The 27,872-nt window shown below is 37.0% G+C and overlaps 1 protein-coding gene across 4 annotated transcripts; it reads right to left on the reverse strand.

Moving 5' to 3' along the window:
• Positions 1–559: 559 nt before the first annotated feature.
• Positions 560–26,894, reverse strand: LOC18446118 (TATA-box-binding protein 2). Of its 4 annotated transcripts, none has more exons than XM_011629501.3 (10): positions 26,774–26,894; positions 23,649–23,814; positions 22,977–23,064; positions 22,721–22,792; positions 6,931–6,981; positions 6,767–6,811; positions 6,549–6,641; positions 6,316–6,417; positions 993–1,070; positions 560–902 (listed from the first exon to the last, which is right to left on the reverse strand). In XM_011629501.3, exons 2-9 carry the CDS (start codon positions 23,723–23,725, stop codon positions 996–998), a joined length of 603 nt encoding a protein of 200 aa, XP_011627803.1. In that variant the 5' UTR covers positions 23,726–23,814; positions 26,774–26,894; the 3' UTR covers positions 560–902; positions 993–995. The 4 variants fall into 4 exon arrangements, with proteins under 4 accessions (XP_011627803.1, XP_011627802.1, XP_088705736.1 ...); XM_011629500.3 differs by having other exon boundaries at positions 560–911; XM_088849610.1 differs by lacking the exon at positions 22,721–22,792.
• Positions 26,895–27,872: the final 978 nt, after the last annotated feature.

Here is a 27,872-nt window from a genome sequence, read left to right on the forward strand (position 1 = left end):
AGACATCATTGAATTACAAATAAGAGATATTTAATGGAAACACGGGAATTGTGATCATCATTGAGACCTAAATTGTTTAAGAAAAACTCATTGGAAATGATCACAGCTAAGCTGGCCAGAAATAAAATACCATATTCCACAATAATGATTTGAAAGATCAAAGGTCAAAGTAAACACGAGGAAGAGATGGATGAAGAGAAATTGATCAATACAAATAAAATAATTTTCAGCATAGTTTCCAGAAAACTGTTTCAGAAATTTCCTTGACTAATAATGCAAGTCATATTTCGCAGCTATTTTTCGGTTTCAAAGATGAGTTTGTTTTGAAGATACTTAAAAATCACACCTTTTCGATATTTCTCAAAAAAAACCAGAGTCCTTCCAAATTAAAAAATCATGTTTTAAACAAAGTACTGCAACTTAAGTTCTAGAGAACGAAAAATTCTAGTATCTTAGAAAGTTCTAACATCACCAAGTTCATGCAAGGCTTCCAAATAGCAGGTTAAGTTGAGTTTCATGCCCGTATAAGTAAGAAAATTAAGTGGACAAATTCTCATTCTACATCGAATCTCAGGGAAGACATTTTATTAGAAGCACTCAAAAGAGCTGCACCATAGTCTTGCTTTTCAAAATTTTTGACTCTCAAACCAACTACAAAACCGTAGGTGAAGGAGAACCAACAGGGATACATGCCCTGAGGTCATACAAATATAATTAGATTTAAACACCCCAAAGTTGCAGTTTCTATTTTAAGGGAAGATGCTATTTACATTTTCTAACACTTCCCTTTTCACAATGAGTAGTCTCCAACCCGGCGAGTAAAGAGAACTGCAACGACATACATCTCCCATGGCACTCCTAAAACCTTCGTCTCATAGAAAAGCACGAATCGATGCAGCAACCTGTATTACCTGAAAGTGAGAATGGTAAGGAACAATACTCTCACTCTCTCTCAACAGTTGAAATGAGGTGCTGTTTCTTATAAATCATACCACTCATTGTTGGATCTTCCTGAACTCTGTTAGCACTGGATATATATTTTCAAAAGCTGTATATGTCTCTTCTCTCACCTGTAAGTTGACACCAACAACCAACAGTTAATCCCATTCTCTGCATCTTTAATTTCCAAAGGAAAAAGATTATATAAGGTTACAACCTTAAAATAGAGAAATAAAGATACCTCATAAATCCATCGAAAAAGGTTGTTTTAATGTTGAAAAACCCTCTTCTCAATATATGAATATGAACAAAAAAAAAAAAAAAGATTGAGTCCCAGAAATAGTTCATCTTGCAACATATCATCTAGGCCGTCATTTTCAAGATTTTCATATATTTACGGATCTACTTGATTTTAGCCATTTTTTTAGTTTAAAATTTTATAATTAGGTATGAAACTACAAAGATAATCCTAATAATTTTTTACACCAAAATTACATGTTACGATAAAATTGGAGGTGGCCTTAATTGGATTGATTAAAGTTGCAACTTCATAGAAACCACACCAGTGGTGTTTGTATAGAACTAGGCTCTAAACAATCAAATTAGTGCCTACCTTCAAATAGTGCCAAGAAATATGGTTTCAATACTGAAAATCTTTGTGATAGCTTTAAAATATATTTTATCTTTATTTCTAAAGTTCATAGCTTCAAAAATAGTATAGAACGACATATCTACGAAATCTTGAAAATTGACATTCTAAAAATACATTACAAATACACTATTTCCAAAACTTGAAATCCACTTGTTTCTCATGTCCATGCATCTTGATGTTGAGATGATCAATTTGAAGATATTTGGACATTAAAAACAACATCTTGGATTCTAATTTGATTGTTTAGAGCCTCGGCTCTATATAAACTTTTCCCTTTCCAAATACGTCATTTTCTTATTATTATGCTTAATTAAGGGTATGCTTGAGTGCACCCAAGTATCTGAATATATCTAAATTTTGGGCAACTCATAAGAGTAGTAATTAGGGCTCCCACCAGGCCGGACCCAAAAAAGCCCAGAAACTATTTGGTACAGCCCGTTACAGGCCAACCCAAATATATATAATAAAAGCCCAGCCTGGCCCAGCCCGATCCGAAAGAATATATTTGGTTGGGCTTGGGTCGGCCCAAATATATGCTCCAAACCAACCCAATTAGAAGCCCTTTTTTTTTTGTTTTTCTTTTTAAGTCTATCTTGAAACTTTTCTTGTTTGAAGCATAGTTAGCAAATTCCGTTTAAAACACAATTTTTTCAAAAAACACCCACCACAATTTTTTCAAAAAACACCCACGATCTTTAGAAATCCATTAAGAACTCCGAGTTTTTCAAAAGATCTTCAGAAAATTACGCTTTTTTAATGGAATTGATACAAATCCGAGTTGTCATTTTTCAAAAAAAGCTTATTCCCTATAACTTTATCTCTTAACTTAATATTATTGAATTTTAATTCACAGACAAGCACATTAATAGTAGGAGTAAATTAAGAATCTTGATTTAAAGTAAAATTACATAACACATTCCATCAATAAATTCCCTTAAAAAAACTGTACGGAAAAATACAAGTAATTTTTTCCCCAAAAATAAGATATCAAAACAATCATATATCTCAAAATGATAGGTAGAGTTAAAATGAGATAGGTAGAGTTAAAAGAGCGACCCAATGAAAAATCTGTTTTTTTTCTTTTAAACCCAGAGCATCCTTAATAAAATTAAAAAGCAAGAGAGATTAGATGATACTAAAGATTTAGGCGGCTAGGAATTCAATGTAAAATTCGAATTTGCTTAAGCATTTTAATGTTTTTTCCTATGCATAGAGAAGTTAGCATAACATTTTGGATAGACCACTATTTCACATATTTGGGTCTTTGGGTCTTTATGTTTTGTTTTAGCAGCAGTCCTATGCTGAGGACCTTGGTTTACGGTTTCCATTATTTACTAATGTAGAAATCTATGATATGTTTCGTCTTATAAAATAAGCACTCTTGTTGGATTTATTGAAAGTTCAAATATTTAATTGTCTCAAGTATTATTCTATCGACACTAGGTAATAAAATAATTGTTCAATAGCTTTAATATATCAATATAATAATTGCAAATTATTACATCATCTCTACATTTCCAATTTTTTCACTGCATTTCTTTGAAACAAATATGAAATAATCATGATTCTATAACTAACCTTATTTTTTAACAATCCGTATTTTTACCCATTTTTTTGAAACAAACTCTATTCGATGTTTTGGTTTGCCAATATATTATTATTTCCTGATTTTGCTGACTATGGTTTGAAATAAGCTAAAAAAAATTACTAAAATATTTATTAGAATATTTAAAACCCCTTAAAAGCATTGAGAAATAAAAAATATTCGCAAGAGAGGTAAGTACATGTGGCCACTCACCCAACTCATTCGCTACCCCCACCGCCCCTCTAAAACCCCACTTGCTCTCTCTCTCTCTCGAGAACAGTTTTCTCAACCCCACCGCCCCCTCTCTCTCTTTAGAAACTCATTTTCTAGCTCATCTCCCTCCAAAACCCACCGCCCCCCTCCCACTAAAATCCCACTCTCTCTCTCTCTCTCTCTCTCTCTCTCTCTCTCAATAACAGTTTTCTCAACCCCACCGCCCCCTCTCTCTCTTTAGAAACTCATTTTCTAGCTCATCTCCCTCCAAAACCCATTGCCCCCCTCCCACTAAAATCCCACTCGCTCTCAAAAAACCAGTTTTCTCACCCCATCACCCCCTCTTTCTCTCTCTCTTTCTCACCCCCATCACCCCCTCTTTCTTTCTCACCCCCATCACCCCCTCTTTCTCTCTCTCTCTAAAAACCCATTTTCTCGTACATCTCTCCAAAACCCATTTTCTCTCTCCAAAACCCATTTTCTCTAGCTTCCTCAAGAAAGCGGTCAAACATATGGCTCTGAGTGCCATAGGGTTTTCACTTTAGGCCATGTGAGATTTGCTCAGAGTGCCTACTACTTAGCCATTCTTTGTTAAAAAAACCTTCTCCAATTCTAGGGCATAAAATGGTGTACCATGAGTTTGGTGGAATAAAGACCTCTTCTAATGCAGTATTGGGGGGTCAAAAGATTCAATTAAAGGCTGAAATTTGTCTCTATCTTCTCTCAAGGAAAAGAGAGGAGAAGAGAAGAAGAAAACGCGAACAATTTAGAGAGAGACTGGTTTTAAAAGAAGAAAGTTTCAATGGTGTTATGAACCAAGAATCAACGACCTCAAAACCTCCAAAAGGCCCACTGTTGAAAAGTGTAGAGTGTATTAAGGGAGATTTGGTCAAGCAGTACTCTGGTCTGCAGAGAGAGAGAGAGAGAGATGACGGATGGATGAGAGAGAGAGAAATGACGGATGGATGAGAGAGAGAGAGAGAGAGAGGAGGGGGAAGGCTTTCAGGTCATGGAAGAGATGGAGCCAAGAATGATTTCAGGCTTTTTTGGGCTGGCCCGTTAAAAGCCTGATCTGGCAAGCCCAGCCCAGAAACCCAAGGCTTGACCCAAACCATTGGCAGCCCTAGTTGTAATCCTGAAACTAAGTTAAGCACATTTGATAACTGAAAATTGTGTCCCCAAATATCTCCGAGAATTCAATACTTGAACTTTATTCAATACTTGAACTTTTGGCAATCCCGCTAATCACACCCCATTGGGTATCAGTTCTCCCTCAATGAAATTTTCGCTGCCATCTTCTCTCCCTGTACTATCTTCTTCTCATTGGAAAACCTAGACCTTTAATTTCTCAAAATCAGCAAAGAAATAGTTAATTAGGCCACACTATGATTCCATGTCCTCAATGTCTTCAGTGATATTCTCCTAATCTATCACATCATACACTTGTTTTGAATTAGCTCAACGGTTCAAAAGAAGATAAGCCGTCTTGCTTTTAAAACAAGAGACAGTCAAGCTCTTTGGGCTTCTCTCTCTGGAAATAGCGGCTAAAGTTCTCCCCTCAAACACTACCAGCTCTTTGCTTTTCTCTTTCTTAAAATAGAGGGGTTAAGCTCTCCTTGAAATAGAAAAATATTTTCTCTTTCTTAAAATAGAGGGGTTAAGCTCTCCACCTTGCTCTCTCTAGAAATAGAAAAATATGGTAGCTAAAGATCCGCTCTGATACACCAGCCACAACAGCTGCTGCTTTAATTAAGCTTAGTAGCCTTTTTTCTCTCTAGAAACAGTGGATGAGGCCCTCCCATCATCTCTCAAAGAGAGCCAAACTCCGCCTTTCTTCCTCAAAAATCTCAGACGACTGCATATGGGACTTATTTTACAAAATAATGCATGCGCCAATGGTTTTTATCATCTTTGAACAGCAATGGTTTTTATCATCTTTGAACAGCAGGCAGGCCCACAGCCCTAGCTTTCGACTCGGAAAGATCTCTTCCTCTCTCTAAGAAATGACAGCAGCTGAGTTTTCCATTTCGATCTCCCAAAAACTCAGCCATTAGAGGTCAACAAATCTCCAACAACCATAACAGGGTAGGAGACTTATCCCGTGTTCTCTGAAATATAAATGATTTGACTACCCCCTCTCCTCTCTTTAAAAACTTGGCAGCCCCTTGTTTAAAAACTATTCAGTCTCTTCTCTCACCCTCTACCTCTTCCGCTCTCTATAAAAACTAGGAGCAAGATGCAGGATTTGACATATTCAAAGAGGTGGTTTGTACAGAGCAGAGGAAGTGAAGCAAGCTATGCTTGATTTACTCATGAATCTTGAGAGATTATTAACTATCAATCTTGCTGGTTTTGTAACGCTAGGTGGGTTCAAGTCAATGGAGACGAGGCGATTCAGAATTTCTTGAACATAGTATTTAATCTTTACGTATGGAAAGCCAACGATGGCTGCCAACAGATTTCCTAAAATTTGAATATTTAAAGGAAAATGGTTTGATAGGGCTGCAACCCTATCAAAATAATTTAAACATCACCTTAAACTCACTGAAAATTGTAGTTTTGGCATCGAAAAACCTTCAAATCGATCAACTCGGCTTAACCATTATGGTTGTGAAAAACAAACTGGATTTAAAGCCCAAAAAATATTATCCAGACCGTCCATTTTGCCCTAAAAATGAGAGTCACGGATCCACATCTGTACTATTTTTTGAACTTCAAATTTCATGGTTGGTGCTGGAAATTGATTTTAGAACCATCATGGAGATTTCTGATGCCCAAAGTATTTTTTGGATGAGGATTCGAGGCGAGGCTTTACTTTGTTTTCATAAAGCCTAGGCCTTATAGAAACTGCATCCATATTTAACTACTATTTTGTCAATACCCTAATTCATTAAGAAACAATATCAAAGTGGATATTTTATCAAACCTTGGCTCCTGTAAGAACAATCTTGCCAGACACAAATATGAGGAGGACTATTTTTGGCTGCTTCATCCGGTAAATAAGACCTGGGAATAATTCTGGTTCATACTGCATCATTTACCAAAAATTGTAAATAAGAAGACTACAAAAAAGGGCACATACTTCCAAAACAGAATCAAGCAGAAGTATTCAAGCCTATTTTGCCACCAGTGGCCTAAAAATAAATGAGCAATTCTTACACTTGAGAAAGCACCGTGAGAAAATGCAAGCCCCTCAAGTCTGATAGGAAACTTGACATCACAAGACCCAACAATATTCTGAATCTTGAAGTCCTGAGGTTAGCACAATGTATTATAACCAGTAACATAAAAGGAAAAAACAACTAACATAGGGGTGGTATTATGTGAAGAAGCAACTAAACCACCAGGCTCAGCATGTTGTAGATATAAATAAATACCTTAAAGTGAGCAGCGAAGCCAAGCTTTTGAATTATGCGAGCATACTGAAAGAAAGCAACTGTATCAGTTCTTGTTTGAAATTGAACTTGAACTGGATCGCTATAACTCTCCTCTAAAAAAACAAGTACATGAATATTATAACTTTCACTGCCACTGAACTTACCTTCCTTGCTGCAAGCTTAGATTGTTGTTCACTCTTCGCTCCCGTGCAGACCTGAGCATTCCAAACAAGTAATCAAGTAACAATTCAGAACATGGAGTCAATAGACATTACTGACAACAAAAAAAAATCTAGAGTGAATTTCACAAAATCGCAAATAAATAGCAGGTTCATTTCTCTATGGCCACATATAAGGCATGGGAAGATACAACATGTAGAATAAAATAATCAAGAATTTCAAATGAGGAGGCCAGTGATGGAATGAAAGTCAGCAAATATAAAACTCAAATTTTGAATAGATTTTTACATGGTAAAAGGAAGGCTAAGCACCATGAAACCAGCCAGCATTCCCAAACCATTTGATATGCATGTCACAGTTTCCGTATGTCTTCTTCGTCATACACAAGCAGTCCTTTCCATTGTTCTATACAACATATAAGGACAAATGGCTCAAGACAAAATCTTATTTTCTTCCCCCCCCTCCTCCCTTCAGCAATGCACCCAAATCTTTTTGTAGGCTTATTCTTTACATTTCAATGGCTAATGGTCCTACTTATTCTGGACGTACCAGAAGATTCCAAACTACAAGTCGACAGATACATGCAAAGTAGCCAAGAACAAATGCATAGGCCAAAGGATTCATCCATCCTTAACCATAATAGTATAGAATGAGATGTTGATCTCTCATACCAGTCCTTGCATACCAGAACTGGGAACTGGGACACAGCATGTTTAGACTGGGATGAATCGTGTTCCCAAAATGCTTTCTTGTATGAGGCAAAAATGATAACAAAAGTCACTATTACATTTAGAACTTCGGCTGAAAAATTATATGGAGGCACAAAGGGTTGTGACAATACCCAGTTAACTTTGGATGAATTGATGTGATGTATATATTTCATATTATCCACAGTGTCCCTAATACCTTTGTCCTGTATTACTCTTAAGTATACAAATATAGAAGCATGAGCTCACTTGCTCTTTCCTTCTAAATTATCAGACGTCAGAGCCCATTTGCCATTGCTTGTTCTGTGGCAATTCAAAGCAAAGCCCATGACCCTCGTTACATAATTCAGCATTCAGTAGCTTATTATATTCCCTCGATTTATCTCTATATGTCATGAATATTTATTCTCTGTTGTAAAATTTTACATAGAGAAAATACATACAGACACACACACAAACCTCCAAACATGCTCATATCAAAATAGATACCAATGTTGCACAGTATCAACCATGTTTTATATCAAAATTTTACCAATACATCACACGTTATGGGTTTACATCAGGAATAAATATTCCATAATGAGTATATAGAGAGTATTGGATGCTCAGACCCAACATCAGCCACTTGTTTCGTTCAACAGGTGCTGGGGGATGAGTTGTTTTCCATCTTTGCATGGTGGATTTTGGGCGTGAGTACTCAAAGCGCTTATACTACTTGTATGACACAGTCACTTATATCTAATACCCAACTCAACCAATAAACTTACACACACAAATATTTCATACCCATAACACCCCAACTGAAATGCATCCAAGACCTTTTTTATCCTGGCATATACAGTAGCAGCATCAGTCCCTTTTCCATACCCTGCAATTGCTACTGGCAACTATGTCCTGAATATCCTCTGATATACCTTAACCCCAAACAGTCAAACAAACATAGGCAAAAAGACAAAGATTCATCCATCAATACCCACTGAAAACGTTATAAACTCAAAAATGTCAAAGGCACCTAAAAATTCCAACTATTTAATTGTAGTCTATACCCACCCTTATTGTAAAGTTTGTCGAACAAAACCCTTTAATATAGATAACCCCTAAAATTCCAACTGACAACATTAATCATTCTTGTTGTGAACTTTTTTGAACAACCATCTAAACAGCCCCACATTACACATGCCTTTTCTTTTGGTGCTTTTCATGTGCTCTGCTCTACCTGCAAGATATGTACCATAGTTATTCTCTCAAATGTTCACATTTATTCATGTTTGAGTCAGACAAAAGGAAGCCACCTACCAAAGTGATATCCTCGCGAAGCTTGCACATGAGTACTAGCATATTGATTGTTATAGTCTTTTGTTTATGATAAGTTTAAATGTCATTGATATGTATGATAGGTGTCATGGCTATCGTTCTAGAACTGTCATGGCCGATTGTATATTTATAAATATTCCTTGTTACATCTATATACAAAGAGTTCTCTACAGAAATTATAAGACTCTATCATGGTATCAGAGCCACAGATTTTCTGAGAACTACTGTCAAATTGTGAACTTCATGTTTGAGTCATACTATCGAGTCATGTTTTGACTCTCTGACTAACAGCCACCGCTGGTTCATGCGACTCTCCATATTTGTTGTTGCTTGTCTCCACATGCAGTCTTCTCACGTTCTTCAACTTGCCTTCAGCCACTGAAAACTTGATGAGTTCTCATAAATACCTTCAGCAATCTTCGACCTCTCCTTCCCTTGACATCGCCTGCCTCCTCTCTTTCTTCAAATATTTCCCTCGTGTTGGCTATTGAAACCCTACTCCCATGTGATTTGAAAACCCATAGGTCATCCCCAAGAATCTATTGTGATCAGTTGTTTTCTGAGTCTGTCTTGTGGTAGATGAAAGCTCTACATCTAAACCTTCGATCAGTACTATCTCAAAGCACCTCGTAGGCCTTTGATTCTCCTGCTCCTTGGTGGCATTGTGCATGCCTCTGCAAGCTCAGCCGACAACCATCTGCCATTGCTCAATGCTCTACACATGGGTTTCCATCTCTATCAGTTGTGAGCCATCCCTCTGTGAGCTCAGCCGACCACCATTGCCCATTGCTTTAGGTTAACTCTTTTTTTTTAGAAAATCCAATGGCTTCCTCCGATTCAGTTCAAACTATTACTATCAAACTAGATGGGTCAAACTATAGTCATTAGTCCTATCTTATGCGGAGTTTTCTTAAGGGAAAAAGGCTACTAAAGTATATCATTGGTAACAAATTATATCGTAGAGCATCTAAACATTAAAGGGGGAGGATTTTGAATCGAAGTTAGAAAAATGGGATATAAACGACCATAAAATTGTCACATGGATTGCCAACTCTATTATACCATTAATTAGTATGCAACTTGTAAAGTTTGAAACTATCAAAGAGATATGGGACTTTCTTTCCTCTCGGTATGTTCAAACTAACTTTGCTCGTAAATATAAACTTGAGATGGATATTCGATCTATGAGGCAAAATAAAGGACAATCTATCTCTGATTTTCATTCCCAGAAATCCGTTATTTGGGATCAGTTGGCCTTAATGGAACAAAAATGGACTGTTGATGCTGAAATTTATTATAAGCATAGAGAAGAGATGCACTTGGTACAGTTTTTAATAGCATTACAAGATCATTTTGAATCCGTTCGAGCATCTATTCTCTACCACACTCATCTTCCATCTGTAGATGCCACTCTTTTAGAGCTAATGACTGAAGAAACCAAAAAGGGAACAATTGAACTTCCTATAGAAAATGAAGATTCTGTATTTTTTGCTCAAACACTTAGTCCTATGACCCCTACACAAACCTCTTCCTCTTCAACTACGACTGGAACGAACGGCTATGATATGTCCAATGTTCGATGCAATTATTGCAAACAGTTTGTACACATGAAATTTAATTGTCCTATTAGTGCTTTGTTCAGAAAACCATTGCCCCCGGACTCATTGCGGCATCCTCTTCAGGCCATCTCACTACCGAAGATGTTTAGGAAATGATCCGACAAGCTCTCTCTGGTATGGGTAACACATCAGTTGCTGCATCAACTTTGTCAAGAACCTCAAGTACATAACATTGATTCACTGACTCTATTGCCTCTAACCACATGTCATTCGATTTTAATTTCACGCATTCTCCTATTTTGTTACTAATTCTCCATTAATCCATATTGCTGCTGGTTTTGTTATGTCTGTAAGTCATGTTGGTACAATTGCATCCTCTCAATTATCCCTTCCTGGTGTTTTCTTGATTCCCAAACTATCAATGTATCTCACTTATGTAGGACAGTTGTGACCGAGGTTTTGACATTATTTTCTCCTCTGGTTGTGTTGCGTAGGATCACTTGATGAGGAAGCGAATTGGGACAGGGCCTAAGGTTGGTCGATTGTTCGTTCTAGAGGACTTACATGTTTCACAACATCTTGAAATTCTCTACTTGCTAGTTCAACTACCTCATTCTTCCTTTTCGATTTGGCCTAACCGATCAGGTCATGTTTCTTTTCCTAGGCTTAAGTATTTAGTGTCAACTGGCAAGTTGAGCTCTCTACAAACCACCAATATTGTTGGTTGTATTAATTGCTAGTTGGGAAAACACAATGCACTTCCATTTTCTAGTAGTGAAATGGGAAATTTACTTATGGACTGGGGTTTTCTACCGTTATTAACAGTATGGCCCAAAAATAGTATGTTATTACCTGGAAGGACGCATTCACGATTGTTTTATTTTTTGCCAAAATTGCCCTTGGTCCGATGTTTCAAACATCGCACCGCCTTTTTTACACCCTCAAAAACTTGCGATGTTCTTTCTCTCTCTTCCCTCCACAAAACAAAGAAAGAGAAACCCCAATTCATCGAAACAAACACCACATCAAGAATCAGCACAGAACATCAAGATAAACCAAGAATCATGATGTTTTCTATTGGAAATATCATTAGATGCGGGTAACAAACGTTCTGATGATCATAAAACACACATTGCACCATTACATTAGGGCTGCAACTTTGATTCAAATAGCAAGCAACGTTTCTCCCTCTAGAAACATCAATAGCGAAACTCAACTCTAGATGATGTTGGTGAGTTAGGTCAAACAATTCAGGAAAAAACTGAGATATGTTTCCCCATTCCACCTAGCTATCTTCAAATTGCTTTGCATAAATGAGACTTAAAGCCTTTGATAACCCTACCAATTGGAGCGTCAATATTATAAGGCTCATCATAAACATACACCCTACCAGTTGAACTGTCATTGCGCTTAAAGCCTCTGATAACCCTGACAGGAACCCCTAAAATGCCTGCTATTTTCAAGTGCAAGGTCTCCCTTTCAAGTTTTTGATGAAGTGAATGTTTTGAAACCATAGTCCCTACCTCCATGGCCTGTATATACCCAAACCTCACCATGATCATCATCATCTTCACCCCCCTGATGCAATTATGCTTGTTGCAATGGGTTCTCCAATATTAGTTCTACTTTCGGGGAATGCAATCAATACAGCCTAAATTTGCCTGTGTACCCCTAAGGGTGCTTTGCTTAACCATCAAAGCACTCGCCTGGTCCCAATTTAGAAAGATCCCTCTACTATGCGTGGTGTTGGCTGCTTTTAAATCAAACCTACATCTTAAACCAGCCCTAAGTCTCATAGCTTCAACAAGTTTTCAAGGGCGAAAAAAAAACGGTCCGATGTTTGAAACATCGGAATGGGGGCAAACTTGACAAAAAATAAATAAAATCGTAAATGCATCCTTCCAAGTAATAACGGGGTATTTCCGAGTCATACCATTGTAACAGTAAAAAAAACTGGTCCGTATGTAAATTTCCCGAGTGAAATTGTTTCTTCTTCTGAGTTATCACGTTGTTTTAAGGAGGCTAATATAGAAGTTGATGCTTTAAAAAAGGGTGGTGTGCACCAATATTCATTGGTGGTTACATCCTTTTCTTCTTGAACCTCCTTGTAATAGTTCATGGGTGAATATAATTCATAGTAACTGCTTTTAAAAAAAAAATTGTTTCTTCTTCTCCTTTTGATTTCATACATTTTGATTTGTGGGGTCCAGCTTTTATTCCATCTATGGGGGGTGCTCGTTATTATGTTATTTTTGTTGATTATTATTCCCGTTACACTTGGGTATACTTGTTGTATTCCAAGTTTGAATTTTATCACATTTACGATGAATTTTCTACAATGATCAAAACCCAATTTTCCAGAACTATTAAAAATTTTCGTTCTGATTATGGTGGAGAATATTTGTCAAAATAATTTAAAAGTCTTCTCAAGTCTCATGGAACATTGGCTCAGTTGTCGTCCTTACACACCACAATGGATTGGTGTGGCACAAAGGAAGCATCAGCATATCATTGAGACCGCTCGTACACTATTACTTTCCTCTTCTGTTGCATAAAAATTTTGGGGAGAGGTAGTATATAGCTTTGTCTATGTCATCAATCATATTCCATCCTCTGTTACAAGTGACTTGTCTTCTTTTGAGTGACATTATTCCTCCAGTCCTGATTCGTCTCAACTCCATGTTTTTGGATCAACTTGTTTTGTTCTCTTACCCAAAGTTGAGTAAAATAAGTTGTCCAAGAAATCAGCCATTCGTGTGTTTTTGGGTTATGGTCTTCAGCAAAAATGCTTTCAATGTTATGATTCCATTTCACAAAAACTTCATGCTCAAAAATATTCAAAATTATCTTGTAATGCCATTAAAAACTGTACAAAGCGCATCTCCAATCTATGCTTATAATAAATTCCAACAACAACAGTCCATTTGGGTTCCATTAAGGCTAATGGATCCCAAATAACTAACATTTGGTAATGAAAATCGGAGATAGATTGTCATTTCTTTTGCCTCATAAATCGAATATCCATCTCAAGTTTATATTTGAGAGCAAAGTTAGTTTGAACATACAGAGTGGAAAGAAAGACCCATATCTCTTTGACAGTTTCAAACTTTTCAAGTTGCATACTAATTGATGGTATAATAGAGTTGGCAATCCATGTGACAAGTTTATAAATGTTTATCTCCCACTCTTCTAACTTAGATTCAAAATCATCCGCCTTTAATGTATCAGATGCTATAGGATATAATTTTTCACCAGTGATATACTTCCATAGCCCTTTTCCCTTCAAAAAACTCCGCATAATATAGTTTGACCCATCTACTTTGATAGCAATAGTTTGAACTGAATCGGAGGAAGCCATTGAATTTTCTTACACAAAGGAGTTACCTAAAGCAATGGGAAATTAGAGCCTTACGAGTTGCTTTGAGATAGTATTGATAGAAGCTTTAGATGTGGAGCTTTCATGTACCAAAAGACGCACTCAAAAAACAACAGATTCTTGGGGATGGCCTATGGCTTTTCAAATCACAAGGGAGCAGGGTTTCGATCCTAAACCCTAAACCTAGCCAACACAAGGGAAATATTTCAAGAAAGAGAGGCAAGTGACGTCAAGGGAAGGTGAAGTCAATGGTTGTTGACGGTCTTTAAGAGAACTCTTCAAGTTTTTAGTGGCTGAAGGCAAGTTGGAGAACGTGTGAACGTTGCATGTGGAGACACACAACAATGAATACAAAGAGTCAAATGCACCAGCGGTGGCTGTTAAGCATAAAGTCAAAACACGACTCGACAAAAGCGTGCGGTGGCTTGTTAGGCGGAGAGTCAAAACATCACTTGATAGTAGGGCTCAAATGAGAGGTTCACAATTCGACATTAGGTCTCAAAAAATCTATGGCTCTAACACCACGATAGAGTCTCAAAATTTCTGTAGATAACTCTTTGTATATTATATATAAGGAATATACAGACTAATATAAATATACAATTAGTCATGACAATTATAAAAAGATACCAATGACACCTATCATACATATCAATGACACCTAATCTTATCATAAACAAAAGATATACTTGCTATACTATAACACACACACCCCTCAAACTCAAGATGCTTTTAGAGAGAGCAGCTAAATTTTGGACAATAAGTAGCGTAAATGAATGTTGGAGTGGGCTTTTGTGAGAAGATCTACCAATTAATCCTTCAAAGGAACAAAGGCTAGTAAGAGTGTCTTGAAGAAAGTGATAAGGAACAAAGCGACAATCAATTTTAATATGTTATATCTGCTCATCAAGCACATCATTATGAGTAATCTCAATTGAACTTTTGTTGTCACAATAAAGTGTAGTAGGACCAGAGTGAACACCCATATCTCAAAGAAGCAAGTGCAGCCAAACAATTTCAATTGCAGTTCTTGCAATAGCTTTGTTGTCAATATGCTTTGGGCGCTGATGAAACACATCATTAAAAGTAATCTGACTTGCACTTTTATTGTCACAAAAAAGTGTAGTAGGGCCAGAGTGAACGACACCCATATCTCGAAGAAGCCACCGCAGCCAAACAATTTCAACGAGCAGTTCTTGCAAGAGCTTTGTATTCAGCTTTGGCAAATGATTGTCACTTTGTTCGTTAGCATTTTCTTCAAGGCACTCTTACTGTATCCTTTACTCCTTTGATGGATAAAGTAGCATATTTTCTCACAAAAGCCCACTCCAGTATTTGTTTACGCTATTTATTGTCCAAACTTCAACTGCTCGCTCTAAAAGCATATTGAGTTTGAGTAGGGGTTCTATAAGATAGTGTTTCTTTTATTTATGATAAGATTAGGTGTCATTGATAATGTATGATAGGTGTCATTGATACGTATGATAGGTATCATTGCTAGCTTTCTATATCTATTATGATTGATTGTATATTTATATTGATCTTGTATATTCCTTATTACATCAATAAACAAAGAGTTCTCTACAAAAATTTTGAGACTTATCATTTATATGCCTTCAACCAACATTTCCCCTTATTTCACGCCCTACAACATCTATACCAAAGCCCTAGTTTGGCTAGTATTAACCTCCTATATAGCCTTCACAAATTCATTACTCCTCATCTTTCTTTTAAATAACAAACACTTTACGTTAAATTAATTTGAACTCAACCACCATGTACAATGCCCACATAGACTATTGTTTTGTTTATGGGAGCATGCCATTGTCCAAGCCAATTGCCGATAATTTGAACTCAAGCACCGTGTATAATGACCCACATACCTTATACTTATGTTTTTGGAGGCCTCCCATTGTCCATGCCAATTACTGTTTGTTACCTGATCACCTCAAACTGAGTAGGTGTATAGTATCAAAAATCTCCACATCAAACCAGGCCTGCTATGCATTTCACCCAATTTTAATGCGGCTCAGTGTTGCTCAAAGTGACAAATACACCCCAAATAGCGTGTCTTACACCATCAACCAAACACAGTATGTCAAGGCTATAAGCCGCAAGTGAGTAACATATTCAGCAAGACATTGAACTGCATACACCATGTGTAGCAAGATGTGCACATAAGCAAATACATAGCTAATGACAAATTGATGAAAGCATCTTCAAGCATTGTGTCATTCAACCTCGACAAAATGCCATAGTGCAAGGATCTACCATTGTCTTCAGAGACACAACATCCCAAACACTAAGGTAGCATCTCCACAAACCGGGAAAGGAAGCCGAGCATTGGATTTGAACCCTTTAGAGCAAGAGCCCTATTGATGAAAGCATCTTCAAGCATTGTGTCATTCAACCTCGACAAAATGCCATAGTGCAAGGATCTACCATTGTCTTCAGAGACACAACATCCCAAACACTAAGGTAGCATCTCCACAAACCGGGAAAGGAAGCCGAGCATTGGATTTGAACCCTTTAGAGCAAGAGCCCTTGTCTAACAACAACTATGGTTTTAATCTGGTTGAAGTTCAATAGCGTTGATATGATGATCACTATTTTGCATAAGGAAGCAACTTTTGTCATGCAATAATTCTCATGGCCATGAAATAGGTTGTTTCTAATCACAAATGTGGAAAGGGGGGAAACGACGATACAGACAACCACAATGCAATACACATTACTAAAAGGGGACAGTAAATACATCAAAAGGAATAAAATATGAGGCACAACAAGGAAAGACAAAGCATAAGGAGAACTTGCAATGGGAACGAATCCATGATGAACTTGATGAGCAAGGGAAAGTGTGAACCATGAAGTAAAAACTCGGTGGACTGCTGGATTGTCTAAAATGACTCACTTGAGTTAACACAGCTAAGCTACCCCGAGATATTTAACCAAAGAGTCAGCGAGAACAAGTCTCAAATTATGAATCACCTATTTTTTTATTCCCTTATCTTTTTCATAGCATCGACAGAAACTCAACAAAGTCAAAACTTTTTTTTTCTCTTTTGGCTTTTTCATTTTGTTGACAGACGCACTAAAGCAGCCCAAGATTTTGCGTTGACCTAAACTCAAGCCATGACATCATTTGATTGTCCAAACTTAGATTGACCAAGTAGTACTAATGCGCACTTAATTGTCCCAGAGAGATGGGAAATGCACACTTCTAATCAAGTATGACAATTTTTTTTTAATTCATTATTTTTATCAGTTCATTGAAAGAGTTCCATGGGTCAGAAAGTCGTGAACGTTAAACTAGCTCCATTTTGTCATTAGGGTCCGATTTTCGACCAAGAAGGGTCGTTTTTCAAAAGTGAACTATATTGTAGTTTTATAAAAGATGCGGAAATACCATCTTCTTACACAAAAAAGTCAAGATAAAAAAAAAGGAAAGAAACAACAGAAAGGCTATGAAGAAGATACTACGTAGATATCTGGGACTAGAAAGGAGGGGTAACTACTGAAGACGATGAAACAGCCATAGGATAATAAAGAAAAGAAGCTGAGGCTAATTCGAGAAAATCATACAAGCAATTGTTAAGAGACCTATAATGAGTTATGTGTGTAACCCTTTGTAGGTAACTTATCTCCTAAGTTTAGGAGTCAAGGGCAATTATCTTTGAAATTTCCAATAAGGATGTTTGACTACAAAATTGTTTGAGTTCCATAACACTGAGATCTCACCCTCCAAAAATTGGACACTCTATTCAATCTTGAGACATTATCTTTTCAAGTACAAAGAGAGTGCAATATGAGAATTTTATTTATTAAGGCCAGTTTATGGGTTGAAGAGTCTACATCCCCAAAATTTTGGGTCTTAAAATTACTCCAAGATTGGATTTTACCAAAGTAAATGGATAGTATACTCCCATGGGAACATGGAATCTTTTGGTGTGTATCATTGTAATTTGCACTTCTTACATGCTCCTTAGCACTGGGATAGCTCATGGTAATTTTTTTCTTAGCACACAATAATTTATTTGTACTAGAAATATTGGCTACTCACATGAGCAATAACAATGAGGAGCCACAATAACATCTGCCTATTATGGATTGGAAGTGTCCTAGTGGATGAAGATTTCTGAAGCATTCTGCAAGAAAGAATGGGAGGCTTGGGTAATTGTATTGACATTAAAAGCTTCTTGTTGCATTGGAGGTGTTGCCCACTTACGCATCAGTCATTTATCTCTTCTTGTTGGTCGTTATTCCACCTCACACTTCCTCTATATCTCCCTATTTCTCGCTCCCCCACTACCTTCTCTATCTCCCCCAGATCTCACTTGCTTTTGCTAGCAGCCTACTGCTTGTGGGCCACTGCTACTATAGATGTTACTTTTTGGTTTGCACTTTGGACCCCCTTTTTGTATTTGAGCTCCCGGATTGTGGGGCCATATTGGGGATGATGTATAGATACTTGTACTATAGTGATAAAGTCAACCACTTCTACAGGGGGGGGGGGGGGGGGGGGGGGGGGGGGGGGGGGGGCGAGGTTTTCTACAGGGTCAGACATGAGTGTCATGTGCCATAAGCCAAGAACATGCATGTCCCATTTGCACAATCAATAACCTTCACATTACCCCCTAGCATAATGTGAAGTCGGGGTGGTAGGAAATCATACTACCAATCAAATTGGATAGCCAATCATAATCTCAAAAATAAATCAGCGAAGCTTTCATTACTAGTGCAATTTATGTAGCAAGATGATATTGCATAGGAGACTATCACCAACTAATATGGATTCATTGTGTTATAAGAGACTTGTTAAAGTTCACAATTTCACTTAAAGTGAGAAAGCACATGATGATTGGGGGGGGGGGGGGGGGGGGGGCGAGGTTTTCTACAGGGTCAGACATGAGTGTCATGTGCCATAAGCCAAGAACATGCATGTCCCATTTGCACAATCAATAACCTTCACATTACCCCCTAGCATAATGTGAAGTCGGGGTGGTAGGAAATCATACTACCAATCAAATTGGATAGCCAATCATAATCTCAAAAATAAATCAGCGAAGCTTTCATTACTAGTGCAATTTATGTAGCAAGATGATATTGCATAGGAGACTATCACCAACTAATATGGATTCATTGTGTTATAAGAGACTTGTTAAAGTTCACAATTTCACTTAAAGTGAGAAAGCACATGATGATTGGGAATATAATTTGTTTCAATTAGGCTAGGTCCCACATTTAGCTAAGTCCATATGAATCTTACCCAGCACAGAGGGGCCAGCTTTGTATTTTGTGGAAACATGGTTTATGAGCCATTTTCTTCATGAAATTGAATTACTAATCATATCTCTTAGAACACAATATGGTCCTTTTTTTTACCTAATATTGCTTTGACTTTTGTTTTCCTTGGAACGTACAATCACAAAAAACCTAAAAGTTGGTGCTATTTTGCTCTCTCAATATATTTTCACTTGGAGATTATCAATTTGTAATGTTATGAAAAGTAGGATTTATGTTTAGGGTTGCTTATTACTCACAAGTTCAAATGTGATCATATACCTTTCTCTTTTTTTGGCTATGGGTTGCTGGTTGCCAGGCTGTGCTAGTTAATATTTGTTGGTTTTGTATGTTTCAGACACCTGTAGCGAAAATTGTACATGCATACAAAGAGTACAAGGATGCATAACAGAAATTATTATGGTTATTTAGAATACCGATTAATCAAAAAATTTACATGCATACGTAGTGTATGGAGCATCCTTTTTTTTGAGTAAAGTTAACGTGTATGGAGCATCCTTTTCATGTATAATACAAATACCCAAAGGCTATTTTTGGATACCAAATATATCCAAATGATGGATTTAAGCATAGATGGCCACACAATGGAGAGAGAACTTGGCAATTGATTATAATTATGTTCTAAACTGATTACAATTGATGTAGTCATTATCAGTGTCTCATACCTAGGATTCCACTGCCCAGAGAAAGTTAGCTCGGCGAGTCTTAAGTCGATTCGCCAAGTCCCATATTTAGAGAACCATAGTTGGTTCGCTGAGTCTCATCTTTAGAAAACCATACATCTTGAGGGACATTCCCTGGATTTTTTTAAGAGCTAACAGACTCAAGTAGACTCAGCAAGACTCAGATCATCCTACTCCAAGGTTATTTGGAACTGGTAGGGTGCCAAATTCAGAGTAACTCAGACAAGCCCAAGTCAGACTCGCCGAGTTTATAACACTGGTCCTTATCATGAATCTGCATAATTCCTAGATAGGCAGTAGTAGTCTAATTAACACTTGTATTACTACAACCTCCAAAGAAAGGTACATAAAAAAATGATGCACCCCATACACATTAAACCCAAATATCTAGAGAAAATTACCCCGAACCCTACATTACAACTTAGATTCTCCCAATTCCTAGGAGCTCGAAGCAGCAGTTCAAACAAAAGGGAGCTGTCCAACATTCCAAGACGGGCCTCTTGCAGGATATATGTCCAAAATTCTGGGAGGCATAGTGTGATTTAGAGTGATTGAAACGAGGTTATGTAGGCAGGGACAATTTAAGGCATTGGGAAGGCAGATTAGAACTATATGAGCCTCCGACCCTATAAACTCATGTATATTTGGAGGGAATAAAAGGGAGAGTAGGGAGGGGCATAGAGAGAAAGAGACTGAAGCTGAGAACCAAGGCTCAGACAGACCTAATTCCATATTGATACAGATAAGTTGTTCTACACAGAATTGCATTAGTCAAAGAAAATGGAAAAGTTATGTCTTTTCCTCAAGCACAAAATCTTTAAAGCAAAAAATTAGAAGTTTTTTTTGGGTAAATCAGTGGGGAATTAAAGAAATACATATGACCCTTAAAAAGGAAAAAGCATCCTATTGGAGGATTCTTCTAAGTATTATCAATACCTATCAGTCAACAAAACCCAAGAAACAGAAGGCAAATTCAGGTTGCATGAGAGTATTGCAACTATGATTTTATGCCAAAGTGGGTAAAAAATTGTCCAAAGCTAACTGCTAAATTATCAACAATGATGAGTGGGCATCTCACTGTACCTCATACCTTCAGTCATAAAAAGCATTCAATAGCATTCAATAGTCATCATAAATCACCACGATCAATGAGATAGGTAAAGTACATGTATTTTAAAGCATCTTTGAAGTAATCATCAGCAAATAAGCATATAGTTCCACTGGCTCTTTCAAAGCAATGTCCAGAATTGTGTGGACTTTTTGCAACCCATTTGAGTCCAACTCAAATCACAGGAGCCCCAAGTTCCGCAGTTTTAAATTAAATATAAAGTGACCCAAATGACATGTCTCCAGACACTAAGGGAAACCTTCATCATTTATCCCAGTATTTATCCCAGAAAGCAACATATAGAACCCAATTAGGTGAATGCAAGTACAGCATTTCAACCACCCATTCCCAAGATCGATCGTGGAGATGAACCAAAGAACAGCCATGACAAACTTCATATCTGCACTACAGTCAACATTTATATAAGGGATGCATGGTGGATGCCCTCCCTATGTATGTCTAGCATACAAATAATGTGCATGAATTTAGCATCGAACAGTATATCCAATATTTGTAAGCATTGAAAAGAAGACAATATAATCTCTGCACTAACTTTATAGCAGATTACTCACACAATAAGTGGCAACTAAGAACCCTTTTAACATTTACAAAATAAAATTAATCCACCTGCAACATAAATAATAATACTCCTTCCATCAGCCAAGACATTCAAACACAATCCATGACTACGAATCATTTCCACGATTTTTTTTTTGTGCTTTTTCCTTCTTCCTTTTTTTTCGTGTGTGTGTGTGTTAGGGGAGGGGGGGGAATATTTCCAAGAGAAAAAATAAAAGCATTACTAAATATTATCAACAAGTAAGTATTTCAATAAAGAAACTGGGACAGGGACAGGATTATTACCGATAAAGAAACTATCGGTAATAATTTCTTACAAATTTCTTACAATTACAAGAATTCACTCCATTATATCTTCCATCAGCATCACTTCCAATCATATCTGATGAGAATGCAATATCCTAAATGAATCATGTTTGGCATAACTACTTGTATCATAACAAGAGTAACTTAAATGATGACATTAACAAAACATTTCTACAAATGTCAGTAGTTAAATAAGGACATAAGAAACAAGGTGGTGGAACAAAACTCAATCGCACCATCATAATCTTAGCCACTAAAGTTAGTGTCGAATAATAGAAAGAAACCAAGGTATCAAAAAACGCTAGGCGGCCCCTAGGCAGCCAGCCTGGCGCCTAGATCCAGGAGTGCCCTGTAGTGGAAAATCATCCATTTTTAGCCCTATAGTGGAAAATCATAGCATTTTTAAAAATATTTGCTATCCTAATGTACATATATGCATATATTTGTGTCAAATTTTGTAATTTATTCCATTTCGCAATATGCGTTTTACTTTGGAGGTTCAAAAATAAACCCCATAACTTGTTATACAAACTTGGGGGTAAAAATAACCCATTCTGCCCTTTTGGGCGAATTTAAAAAGCAATTTCTGCCTAACTTCACTGGGCGCCCGCCCAGGTAAAAATGCCCGTTTCAGGCTTCTTTTCATGAGGCGTTCGGTTTTTTGTTAAAAAACACCTAGGCGAGGCGTTCAATTTTTTTGTTAAAAAAAGCCTAGGCGGGCACCAAGGCGTCGGGCGGACCGTTTTTTTAAACAATGAAAGAAACATTTATCAAACTCACAAATATAAGTTGATTCCGGCAAGACCATAGCAATATTCTTAGAACTCAGCAGCAAACTCACCATTTTCCCAGAAGCAAATATCAACGCTGTGGTTTTCGGCTCTCGAATTCTCATGATAACAGCAGCAAAACGCTGGTTGAGAACATAAACAATTAAGCAAGGTAATGGAACATATTCTCTAAAAACCCTAAACCCTTAAACAGTGGTATAATCAACATAGAAACACATGTATAAAGTAGGCTCACATAAAGAATGTTTTAAGGACCCAAAAACAACAATCAAATGAAAATATAGGGGCTCAATGAATATCACATACCTTAGGATTGTATTCAGCATTGCGGGCTTGCAAAGCTATGGCCTTAAGATCCAATTTGCAATCCAAGTTCACAGTTGAGACAATATTCCTACATTTTGAAGTTAATAAGCTACTAAGCACATGTTAAATGGATGACGTAAAAGCACATTGTGGCCCACAAGGCACATACTTATTGAGTTACTATGAAAATTTAGGATCCTTCTATACTAATATTCAAACAACCTGTTCAAGGCACAGATTCTATTTATAGTAATGGTATCCTTTTTTCAATAAATATTTGACTGTATTAGGTTTTATGGCGCCTCATCATTATAAGGGTATGTGGAGAAACTTTCTGAATTGGACACAAATTGTTGGCTGATTGTAAGAGCACCAATCAGAAGATTGCTGGAAACAATACTTCTCCTAAGAACCGTATATCATAAGGGGGCATGATCCACTAGAACTAACCTAACATTCTGTTCCCATGATTTCCAATCAGAAATGCCCAAAAAATAGAGAAAGATTTATGTGACGTATATCAAACAAGCCATATATAATCACCTAAATGTCCAAAGCTACGTCAAACAAGGAAACAACTTTTCTTCTTTGAGGTAAGTTAATGAGGAACATAAAATCCATCCATCACGTTTGAAAAATGAAGAAGTACCAGACGTTTCAGGATAAACTTACTGAAGAGTGGGTACTATTCCAGAAGGATGCTTGGTAAGATCAACAGGCTGACTCCCCTCCAAGACCTGCTCTGCCATGCTCCTTTCAATCCCCTCCTTTATCAATCTTATAACCCGTCAAATTACAAAGATTATCTCACAATTACACACCAGATTCTTCTGCAACCCTGTGAATAACACAAAAATACATCACCATCAAAAGCGCAACTAGAATTTAGAATATTCCGAAATTTACCCTTTTTTGTATGGTTTCCAGTAAATTATCAACACATAAGAAAGGTTCTCGTCTTATTTTCCCCTTTTTTTCTAAGAGAAAAGAATAACTATATATATATATATATATAGGAAAATTGTTTTATGCGGGGACCACATTTCTACAATATGCGGTCCAGAGTATATATATATAGGAAAATTGTTTCATGCAGGGACCACATTTCTACAGTATGCGGTCCAGAGTATATATATATATATAGGAAAATTGTTTCATGCGGGGACCACATTTCTACAATATGCGGTCTAGAGTATATATATATATATATCGGAAAATTGTTTCATGCGGGGACCACATTTCTACAATATGCGGTCCAGATGTATAAAGCATCTATCTTTAAGATGGATGCAAATAGGTGGTCCATCTAAAAACAAGTGTAACTAGCTGTCCAAATATTTTCTTAATACAATTATTATTTCTAGTTTTCAAAAAAAAAAAATCCATATTCATGATCTCCATGTTAAAGATAATATATTCTCTAAAAATTAGGATCAAATTATATTTAAAAATATATTTATTTCCAAGCCTTCATTTTTACAATGTGCGGGCTGGCCGTATAGAATTAAAGGTGCACCTCAAAAATCCATCATAAAAGGTTGATTGATGTTGGAAAACACTCGAATTGATAATCTCGATATCGAGATGTATGAATATAAAAGAAAAAAAGTTTTCGAAAATAGTGCATCATCTTGCAACACATTATCTAGACCGTCCATTTCCAAGATTTTTGTGTTTATAGATCTACGTAATTTGAATCATTTTTAGAGTTTAAAATTTTATAATTAGAGACGAAAAATATATTCTCAAGCCATCCTAAGAATTCTTTATATCAAAATTACATCTATGATAAAATTTAGAGATGCACCTTAATTGGATTGTTTAAGGTTGCAACTTATGCAAACCACACCCATATATATATATATATATATATACACAAAAACCACGAGAAGTGGTTGCAAGCAGCCTACACATCAGGTGGTGGTAGTTGGATGGAAGAACACACAGAAAGAGGGTGTACTGATTCCTCAATAAGTTAGTATACATAATAAAACCAGAAAGAGAGACAGGTGAAGTTAAGGTAGGGAGAGGAACCACCCTCTCCCCTCCCCAACGGAGAGGGAAGGGCAACGATCCTAAAACCCTACTAAGATCTAGAAAAAGAAAATGAAAGATGGAACCATAGGTTGCTATCACGAAAGCAGAAAAAGGTGGTTGCTCACAGGCTCCCTGCTTCATCCAGAAGAGGTATTGGATACAACAGTCTGCGTATGATTTCCTATCTACAGCCTTATTAGCACTAGAGCAGAAGGGCGCACGAGAGGTTGGGGGCGGGCGGTAACTATAAATTGGCAGTAATAGTGTTATAGAGGTAGAGGGGGAACCTGGGTCTCCTTAGATGATCGTTTAGGTTGAAACCTAGAAGGAAAAGATGTAGAAGTTTTCAGTTTCCTCTCACTGGTTCAAAACCCTAATATCTGTAAATTGACTTTAAGCCCCAATGACAAGCCAAATGTCTTAAGTATAAGCATAGTCAATGGGGAGGAGCTGGGAGAGAAGAATGATGCCCAATGTTGCCTCCATACTTATGTTACAAGAAGCCACCTCCTGGAGAGAGAGAGAGAGAAATCCTTGGGGAAGAGAGAGAAATCCTTGGGGAAGAGAGAGAAGATGGAGTGAGAGAGAAGGCAAGAGAAGGCAGGACCAAACCTGAAAATCCGTTCAAATCCATGTTACAAGAAGCCGCCTCCTCGACAGAGAGAAATCCTTGGGGAAGAGAGAGAAATATGGAGTGAGAGAGAAGGTGGGACCAAACCTGAAAATCCGTTCAAATCCAGGTCCCTCTGAGCATCAGGAAGAAGAACACGGTAAAAACCTAAAATACTCAAATCCTTTCAAACTATGGCACAAACTGTACGGGTTTGACCCAGACTCGCAAAACAGGACAAGAAAGAACAGCTTCCAATGCAAATCCTCCACTATGGATCTTATGCAATAGATTGAGGCAACAAGTTGCAGGTTTTATTAGAATTTCAAAGAAAGACTAGGGTTTGAGAAGACCCCTTCTCGTCATCTGTGTAGAATGCTTTCCTTCAAAAATGGCAGAGCCAGCATAACCTTCCTTTTTCAATATATACCAATTTCAAAACATCAATCTGGGCCTTGAAATCTAGTCTGGGCGTATCTGAAGTTTCGCCTGGGCTTTCTAGGATCAGGGTTTCTTTGGATTAGGTATGCTCGCTGAGAATCTGAGAGATGCGGGAGAAGGGGCTCGCTAATAGAATCTGAGTATAATCTATGACTGAGAGGAGACGGAGAAATTTGAGAGAGAGAGAGAGAGAGAGATATGAGAGTATCTACGAGACAGAAGAATCTGAAAGAAAGAGAAGTGGGGTTCCGGGATTCAAGACAGGGGACGAAAATTGAGACAGGTTCTCGTATTCAGAAGAGAAAGAGAAAAACGGAAATCTTGATATTATCATAAAAGTTTATTCAAAATAGACAAAAAGGATTCTTTTTACAAGTTCTGGTATTCAGAATAACAATCCACGCAAATAAATGAAATAAAACACCATTGTTTCCAGCTAATCTACCCAAAAAATAACTCGTACATTTCAAATAATAAAAGAAACCGATATATAACTCTTTTACGTGTGGAGAAAAGGGAAGAACCCCATCAATCTAGAATACGGGGTATCAAGCCATTACTCTGAAACCTTGAACACTCATTTAAACCACAATCTCCCAAATTCCATTAACCAATCATGCTCTTAACGGGCAAAAGCCTCTGCTATTCATTCAATCCCATGAAGCAAAGATCCGAGAACAGCAAAAATTCAGAGATCGAGACTGGGTACCTCAGATTAGGTTTAACCAAACCCTTGGGATTGAATGCAATCCAATGCGAAGGCCCCTCAGCGTTTTAGAGAGAGAGAACCGTTGAGATAGAGAGGAACAGCGTCCAGTTTAACGAAGGAGGGAAGCCGAGCACAAAAGATAACGAATTCAGAAATTAGGGTTCTTATAGGGAAGAGGGGAGAACGTTGGGGATATTTATAGGCAGATGGATAGAGAGACAGCGCACGAACCCGCGGATTCACTCGTACAATAATGGGTCTATTAATTTTTGTAATGACCAAAAGGACCTCACCACGTTTCTTTCAACCGCTGCTAGGACGTTCTCCTAACCTTCCTTTTCCGTGCGTGTCCCCAGACGCATATATAAATATAACTGTGCATTTCCGTGTTGTAACGATAATAAGAGTTATATCAAGAAATGAGCATTTTAAGTAAAATTTGGGGTATTTATCGTAAATATACTTTAATTTTGGATTAATTGGAAAAAAAATTCAACTTTTTAAAACTTTGTTTACACTATTGTTTTTCATTTTCAATTTTTTTTTTTTTTTTACGAAAATGACTTTCACGGTGGTCGTTTTACCGAAATATATATTACAAATTTACAGTAATTAAAATACCATAATAATTTGAAGTAATATTACAGTAGTTTTAGTACCGTAATAGATAACATTTTCTTTACGGCATTATTTCTACCGTAATAAGTTGAAGGTTTACTACGGCAATCAAAATGCCGTAATATTTTAGCTCGTTATAAACCCTAACCCGAAGGCCATTCTTTCTTTACAGTTCTTGTTCTACCATTATTGAATTCTCAATATTTGCGGTTCTCAACCTCTGTGCTCAATCTCCCACCAATCTCTCACGGGTCTCTCTCCCTCATCAGATATTTGAAGTAATAAATATTTCTCTAGATTTATAAATGAGGTTGTATATTTATTTTTTGATTCCATGTTTTGAGTCTACCATGTGATGATCGATTGTATTGTGTTTATATTTTAATTTTTGTTTCTTTGAAGTTGTTCAGCATTATGCATTTTTTGCTAGTTATATATATATGATAATTTAAACTTCCCAACCCTTCAAATCACAAAGGTT

This window comes from Amborella trichopoda, chromosome 10 (genome assembly GCF_054954075.1).
Source record: "Amborella trichopoda isolate Santa Cruz 75 chromosome 10, AtrichopodaSantaCruz75HAP2 v2.0, whole genome shotgun sequence".
Taxonomy (NCBI): Eukaryota; Viridiplantae; Streptophyta; class Magnoliopsida; order Amborellales; family Amborellaceae; genus Amborella; species Amborella trichopoda.